Source organism: Lissotriton helveticus, chromosome 4_1, assembly GCF_964261635.1.
Source record: "Lissotriton helveticus chromosome 4_1, aLisHel1.1, whole genome shotgun sequence".
Lineage (NCBI taxonomy): Eukaryota > Metazoa > Chordata > Amphibia > Caudata > Salamandridae > Lissotriton > Lissotriton helveticus.
The window spans coordinates 28608187-28616739 of NC_136063.1; the positions used below are offsets into that span (position 1 = coordinate 28608187).

The 8553-nt window shown below is 46.1% G+C and overlaps 1 protein-coding gene across 2 annotated transcripts in view; it reads left to right on the forward strand.

The window, feature by feature from the left end:
- Positions 1 to 5644, forward strand: part of LOC144828295 (C-type lectin domain family 2 member B-like) — a 47563-nt gene extending 41919 nt beyond the window's left edge. For both annotated transcript variants that reach the window (XM_078686375.1, XM_078686376.1), the window contains one exon: positions 1829 to 5644. In XM_078686375.1, coding sequence (XP_078542501.1) covers positions 1829 to 1940 — 112 coding nt within the window. In that variant the 3' untranslated portion in view covers positions 1941 to 5644. The remainder of the gene's footprint in view (positions 1 to 1828) is intronic.
- Positions 5645 to 8553: the final 2909 nt, after the last annotated feature.

Genomic DNA, 8553 nt, shown 5'->3' on the forward strand with positions numbered 1-8553 from the left:
TAAGCACTAGGTGTAGGCCTTTATTTGGGACATATGTGACTGCAGAGTAGAGCGTGGCAGGCGCTGCCAGTACTGCTGCCTGGAACTTGGTGCTTGTTTGATTCTGCATAGGCAGGTCCAGTTTAGGAGTTTCCTTTTCAGCTGAATTTACATTTGTGTTTGTGTCACTATGGAAGTGTAATGGCGTTTTTGGCTTGTTTTTGTGCATTTTTTAAGTTTTGCACTTTCTGATTTACAAACTAAGCACTGGGTGTAGGCATTTATTTGGGACTTATGTGGCTGCAGAGTGCTAGAGCTTGCTGCTTGTTTGCTCTTGGATAAGCAAGTCCACTTTGGTGCTTTTCTCTTAATCTGCATTTACACTGATTGTGTTTGTATCAAAGGTCGCATGCTTTTTGGAGAGCACCTAGGCAGAAAGAGCTGGGGTGAGTATAATGTGACCGAAAAGGTAGGTTAGCAAGGATTAGCATTACAATAATGCTCTTTATAAAAACTACAACACTAAACTAATTAATATGGCAAGACCGATTGGCATTGCCATTGCTTGTTTAGTCTGTAAGCTCTATTTTTTTAATGAGTTTCTCCTCCTGCAGGCACAACATGCTTTCCTGCAACATTCAGCGTGCCATGCGCGCTTCATCTTCCCAAGCAGCCCAAGACCATGGTGGCCGCTTTGAGCTATTGGCATTGTAAATGAGACTGCCTGTTATTTACGTGTTAATTAGCAAAGCAGATAAATAAAGGCATTGTCATTTTAATATGCCAATGGCTTAAACTCTTGAAAATGCGAGACGTGTTCCATTGCAAATGCTTGTTTCCATGTGGCCTTAAGACACCTTTTTTTAAGTTATTTGCACGCTTTCCCCCGCCAAAATCTGGAGGAGTGGGGATCCCGCGTGTAGCCATGTATTAGAGTGACGCAATCACACTTCAGGAGGAAATGGTCTAGAGCCATGCCTGATGCTCCATTGACTGTGTGATGTGACGGCTTTCCCAGCTCTGGTTTGTAGCTGATTGCTGTCCCAGGGTAAACAACCTTTACAACGCAACTTTTATAACGCACTACCATTACAGCGAAACTTTTACAATGCAACATCCATTACATCGCATGCCATTACAACGCAACCATTACAACGCATGACACTACAACGCACACCACTACAACGCATGTCATTACAACGCATACCATTACAACGCATACCATTACAACGCATACCATTACAACACATAGTACCCTTACACTCTCCAACACTTACCCTACTGTTGCACCCCCTGGAGTTAGAATAGTAATTTTTACCCCTACACTATCCAACACATACCCTACTGTTGCACCCCCCTGGAGTTAGAATAGTTATTTTTACCCCTACACTATCCAATACTTACCATACATGCAATGTAATGTTATGCGTTGTAATGGTATGCGTTGTAATTGTATGCGTTGTAAAGCTAGTATGCGTTGCAATGCGTTGTAAATGTAGTTTTTGAAAATTCGTTGGAATGGCATGCGTTGTAATGGAATGCGTTGTAATGGATGTTGCGTTGTAAAAAATGCGCTGTAAAGGTATGCGTTGTAAAAGTATGCGTTGTAACATCATACATCCCAGTCCCAGGGCATTGTTTATAAATAAGCCCTTCTCTCTAAATAGAATCCCATCTCTAGTGCTCATTCCAGCACATAATATATGAACAACTCACTCCTTCTACCCTGACCTCATTCTCTGCAATGATTTCTGCCCAATTCAATCTCCTTTGTTTATCTACATTATCTTCAGTGATTCGTGTTTGTTGACTCACTCTCTCACCCTGGATTTTCTCTTTCTCTTCCCAGATGTAAAGTGCCAGACTCTGGAGACTGCGCCTACATTCAAGATGATGCCCTGTGGGTGTCTGGATGTGACCTCCAAAGACCCTACATTTGTACTAAGGAGACTTCTCTCTAATCAAACTGCACTGGACAAGATGTGCAAAGGCCAGTAGGTGGCTGTGAGGCCTAAAATCAGTCTTCATATCAATTTTAGCTTAACGCGAATACGTTTGGTGCTTCAGCCTTTTCCAAGCACTGCAAATAAGAACTGATCCAGATGTTCCCTTCGTGATGTTGATCAACTGGTCCACTGAAGAGTGTTCCCTTTCATCAGGAAATCCCAACACTCACCATAGTGACAGAAGCTTCTCTACAGGGTTGGGGTGGGTGTGTGTGAACCATCTGCAAATCCAAGGAACGTGATGAAAGAAAAAAGACTGTACCATATCTACCTGATGAAGCGGAAATACACAGCCCTACACAACATCGGTCCAACATACCTTAACTACCTCCTATATTTTCACCAGCCAACTAAACTTCTCCTCTCAATCAGGGATTCGTAAAGCGCTGCTATTCACCCATGAGGGTCTCCAGGCACGGGGGGGGGGCTGCTGATCTGTCTGGGTGTGGAGGTTTGGTTGAAGAGCCAGGTATGAGGTCCTTCCTGAATTTGGTCACCGGTGCAGGTCTTGGAGACGAGGTAGGAGAAGGATCTTCCTCTGGTTCTGGTTTTGTGGATCCATGAGACGTAGGACAGGGCGAGTTGGGTGGAGCAGAGTTGTCTGGCTGGTGTGTGGAAAGTGATGCAGTGAGTCAGGTATTCTGGTCCTACGTTGTGGAGAGCCTTGTTTGCATGTGTGAGGAGCTTGAAGGTGATTATCTTGTTAATTGGGAGCGAGTGGCATTTTCTGGGGTGTTGTCATGTGGCTGCAGCAGGGAATATCGAAGGACCAGTCTGGTTGCGGTGTTTTGGAGGTTTTGTAGATTAATGAGCTGTTTCTGGGTGACACGGGCATAGAGCGTGTTGCCATAGTCTAGTCTGCTGGTGATGAGTGCATGGGAGACAGTCGTTCTGGATTCTGTGGGAAGCCATCTGAAAGTCTTTTGAAACAGAATGAGGATACGGAGTTGATTTGGCGGTTCATTGAGAGCGAGAAGTCCAGTGCAGAGGTTGCTTGCGTGGTCCGTAGGGGTGGAAGAGGTTCCAAGTGCAACGGCCCACCAGGAGTCATCCCAGGCTGAGGGTGTGGGTCCCAGGATGAATACTTTGGTCTTGTCCGAGTTGAGCTTGAGGCAGCTGTCTTTCATCCAGCCTTCATTCCGTTGTGAAAGTTGATTCTGATGGTGGTGGTTCCGTTGGTGAGAGAAGTGGTCAGCTGGGTGTTGTCGGCGTAGGAGATGATGTTGAGTCTGCCACTTCTGACGATGGCTGCGAGGGGGGCCATGTAAACGTTGAAGAGGGTGGAGCTCAAGGAGGACCCCAGCAGCTGATCTCTGTAGGCTCAGAGAGAAACAGGGCTAGTCTGACTCTGTGTTTGGCTGGTCAGGAAGAAGTGGATCCTGTCCAATGCCTTGTCACGGAAGCCTACATCGTGGAGTCTCGTGATTAGAGTGTGGTTGGAGGTGGTGTCGAGGGCAGCCGAGAGGTCCGGTAGGATGAGGGATGTGGTCTTGCCATCTGGTCGAAGAGGGAGCGGATGTAGCCGGTGCAGCGAGGAGTGCGGTCTGTGGTTGCTTTGGAAGCCGGATTGGGAGGTGTCCAGGTCGTGGTTTTCTTTGATGAAAACTCTCAACCACCCTCTCACTTACATACATCCCCGGCATTCACAAAAACAAAGCAGGAGTTTGCTCCTTCTCCTACATCTCCCTCAAAACATGGAACGACTAGTTCATCCGGGCCTTCTCTTCACTTCTGAAATTCCGCAAGAAGCTGAACACCTGACTCTTCGCATAACTCTGTGGGGGATGATACGCTCACTCACCTGCTCAGGTGCCTGGATACTGTCACGGTTGTTTAGTGTGCTCTAGCAGGCTACATAAAATCTGTCCATCTGGCTCCAAAATAATTTCTTTCATCGTTCTGATCATACAGATAACACGACAACAACGTATTATCTAAACAAATAAGGCGGGACTTATTCCAAACTTCTATAGTATATGTGGCATTTCGGAGTCCCTTTTATGCACTTTAAAAGCTGCAGCTCTTTCTATAGAATTTTGTAGGTAAAGTTTTCTGTAGCAGATGTCTATAAGGAATGGAGAGTCGTGTTCAGTGAAAACGAGTTATGTTCCGGTACAGGTACTACCCTTTTTTGTAGTCTGCACAAAGAAGAAAGTGCTGGATTGAATTTTTTAAAACTGTGATCCATAGGGAGTGGGTGGGGCAAAAACAGATTCTCCCATTTAGTCATCCCTACATAGGAAGCATTAGCTACCCTGTATTTAAGTGCCTCTGTTATGCAGGTTTCTATACTACTCTGTACCATAAGCACTATGACAACTATGTTTGCACTTTGCCACTCATATGACTCACCCCGGAAGGGAGCATATGTATAGTAAACTGTCCTTCTGGTGAGCATTTGGACGTTCTGAATTATGTAAGACGGCATTCTCAAAGACATTGACTCCATGTGGTGTGCCTTATTTTGATATTTTGTATAGTGCTTCCAGAAATATATTCCAACATTGCCCATTTGTAAACGTCTTGCCACTTCACATGTCTTTCCAAGGCAGGTCAGTGGTGTGTAAAGTAGAGGTGGGAGCCGAAGGGGCGTATGGCCCATTGTACTGCTTGGTAACAATCTTGGTGCATCTTTTTACTCTTTGACTGACGCGAGCCACGACCAGCGGCTTATAGCTCACAGGAGCTGCAATGAATGGATTACAGTTAAGGTGTAACCTTCTGCCTCTACAGAGATCCGAGGCGGGGCACGGTGAGAGGGGGCCGCCTGTGCCCAGACACTATGCCTAACGTTCCCATAGGTGCTCAAGCTCCTGCTGTGCACAGCCTTTGAATGTACGTGTTGGGCTGGTCACAGGACCTGTGCCAACACCTTCCCCCTCCCCCGTTTTCGCCCTCTCTCCTTGCGGGCACCAATCTGGTGGCTCCTGCAGGAGTATTCCTTTACCTCACGGGTTAACTGTGCTGGGTCTTGTGGGAGTGCCACAGAATCCATGATAGGAAAAAAAAATTCCAACTTCAATGAGTTGGAGGTTTTTTTGTGACCATTTCAGGACACTGACTGAGTCTACTGAATTTACAGTTCCACTGGGAGTTCCCGGGACCAACCGTCTAGATAGCACTTTAAGTTTAACCATTTCAAATCCACCCAAGCACCTCTTTAATGGCATATTTCCCAAATTAATAAATGGATATACACAAAAGCACACTTTGAGTAAAGTTCAAACTTGTTGCTAGATTTGGAGTAATTGCTTTGCCATGTTTTCAGCATTGCTTCCCAATAGTTCCTATATGATTGTGAACAGGAAGATGACATTTTCGGCCTCTACCCTTTTTTCCCTCTGCTGCTTGGCGGATCACCCCAAAGCTTTCCAGGAAGGAGCAGAGGTGGGTGAACATTGATAAAACAGCGCTAAAGTTTTAAAATTTTCTTCCTATGGAAACTCTAACCTAAATATACCTACACAGGGGCAACCCCCATTATGTGTTATGTGTATATACTCTCCTTATTTCAACAAATCATCATTTGCTGTCAGTTGCGTAGAAGCACACTAGAAGACCAGAATTAGGTGATCCGAAATATTGTTCTTAATGCAACATTGATCTTGATATGTGCCATTTGTGTAAATAAATCTGTCTGGGTGTGATAACCCCTCAAATCTGTGATTTCTTTATTAGTACTCAGTAGTGCACAACCGTTGTGCTCTCCTATGCATGCATTTTAAGAATTAGGGAATTAACCAATATACAGGGTTGGTGTTTGAAACAATATTCGTGACAGTAGTAGATTTTGCTTTCCCTAGTAGATCCCGCTTGCACCTTATTTGGATAATTACATATGTATTTCATTAGAACTCATGTTTAGATGACCATTCTAAATAAATCCGTAAGACGTCACTTTTGGAGGGGTTACCGTGTGGGACACGAGCCCCAGCTCATTTCTATTGGTCAGTCCCATGGTCCATCAAAGGACCTTTCCCAAATTAAACTGTCCAGCACAAGATACACAATAAATTCACAACATGATGACCCTAAATTGCTAATGGCAGTTTTATCAGCAGAAAAATGCCATCAGCAAGACAGTCGGTAATTCAAAGGAATAACACTCCGGTAGCAAAACCAAAATAGGACCATGGTCTTAGAAAGGCCTCTGTCCTGAAGCCAGCAGCATCAGTGATGTTGAGCAGTGGTGGCCTGTGTTGCTTAATCCAAGGTCTGCATCCGGCGTGCCCATACAGTACAATCACTTGTAGCAGCATCAGTGATGTCGAGCAGTGGTGGCGCGTGTTGCTTAATCCAAGGTCTGAATCAGGCGTTCCCATATAGTACAATCACTTGTAGCAGCATCAGTGATGTCGAGCAGTGGTGGCGTGTGTTGCTTAATCCAAGGTCTGCATCAGGCGTTCCCATATAGTACAATCACTTGTAGTAGCATCAGTGATGCTGAGCAGTGGTGGCGTGTGTTGCTTAATCCAAGGTCTGCATCCGGCGTTCCCATACAGTACAATCACTTGTAGCAGCATCAGTGATGTCGAGCAGTGGTGGCGTGTGTTGCTTAATCCAAGGTCTGCATCAGGCGTTCCCATATAGTACAATCACTTGTAGTAGCATCAGTGATGTTGAGCAGTGGTGGCGTGTGTTGCTTAATCCAAGGTCTGCATCCGGCGTTCCCATACAGTACAATCACTTGTAGCAGCATCAGCGATGTCGAGCAGTGGTGGTGTGTGTTGCTTAATCCAAGGTCTGCATCCGGCGTTCCCATACAGTACAATCACTTGTAGCAGCATCAGTGATGTCGAGCAGTGGTGGCGTGTGTTGCTTAATCCAAGGTCTGCATCAGGCGTTCCCATATAGTACAATCACTTATAGTAGCATCAGTGATGTCGAGCAGTGGTGGTGTGTGTTGCTTAATCCAAGGTCTGCATCAGGCGTTCCCATATAGTACAATCACTTGTAGCAGCATCAGTGATGTTGAGCAGTGGTGGTGTGTGTTGCTTAATCCAAGGTCTGCATCCGGCGTGCCCATACAGTACAATCACTTGTAGCAGCATCAGTGATGTCGAGCAGTGGTGGCGTGTGTTGCTTAATCCAAGGTCTGCATCAGGCGTTCCCATATAGTACAATCACTTGTAGCAGCATCAGTGATGTCGAGCAGTGGTGGCGTGTGTTGCTTAATCCAAGGTCTGCATCCGGCGTTCCCATACAGTACAATCACTTGTAGCAGCATCAGTGATGTCGAGCAGTGGTGGCGTGTGTTGCTTAATCCAAGGTCTGCATCAGGCGTTCCCATATAGTACAATCACTTGTAGCAGCATCAGTGATGTCGAGCAGTGGTGGCGTGTGTTGCTTAATCCAAGGTCTGCATCCGGCGTGCCCATACAGTACAATCACTTGTAGCAGCATCAGTGATGTTGAGCAGTGGTGGCGTGTGTTGCTTAATCCAAGGTCTGCATCAGGCGTTCCCATGCAGTACAATCACTTGTAGTAGCATCAGTGATGTCGAGCAGTGGTGGCGTGTGTTGCTTAATCCAAGGTCTGCATCAGGCGTTCCCATATAGTACCATCACTTGTAGTAGCATCAGTTCAGTGGTTCAGTTGATGGGCTGGTGGTTTATATTCGACCAGAGCAGAATTTGAAACTGTAGAATTGCTGAAAGTGCAGCAGCAGAGGCCTCTGGTGAATCTGGAGACACAGTAGGCTCTGCAGCCTGGATTGGGAGTCTGGATACCAGCACTGTGTTGTCTTTAGGCGCTATGCTAGTTTGAACAGATCAAAAAAACATTAAGCTTACTCTTCGAGGGGGTGCGCGTGCCTGGAACAACAAAAGTTTTTGTTTGTTTGGAGTAACATGCCAGCTATGTAGAGAGCAAAGACATTGTGTTTGTTCAGGAAGAAAGATCGTCCGGGCAGCATTCAGTGCAGCCTGCTCCTCAGGAGAGTCTCTGTAGGAGAGTAGGGTCTGCAATCCTATGATCACCCAGATTTTTGCTTTTTGCTGCACTGGTTTACGACTTTCTCTGGCTGTGGGCCTGCTAATCAGACCCACAGCCTAGCTGTTCTCTCTATCCAAATTGTACTCAGGTACTGAATTGGCACTGGGCCCTCTCCAAGTCCCTGTACCCAGGGCTGAGGTGCACCCAGAAGTCTCCCAGGGGCTGAAGCATGTATTGTGCCACCCCTGGGCTGACTAACTAAACTGACACAACTGGCTGCACGACAGCTGGGGCAAGGTGGTGTACTCACCCTTTGCTTTAGATATAGTATACCTATATCTAACCCTAAAATGGACACACAGATCTCCTATCAGTCACTCCTATGGCAGGCCTTAACAATCCTGAAGGCAGAGTGCTTGGAATCGTGTGAGATGGTGCTCTGGCATGAGCTGAGCCTGTCTGCGGCTTTCGGGATCTATCCCTTAGCCGTTTCCATGATATCGCATACCATATACTCTTAAGTGCATTATAATCCTCGTGGCTATATGCCAACTCTGGTATCGCTTTATCAAAACATGTCGAGTAAGGTGTCATACGAATTGGAATACTAACCCCTCGCCAATTCTGGCGACGG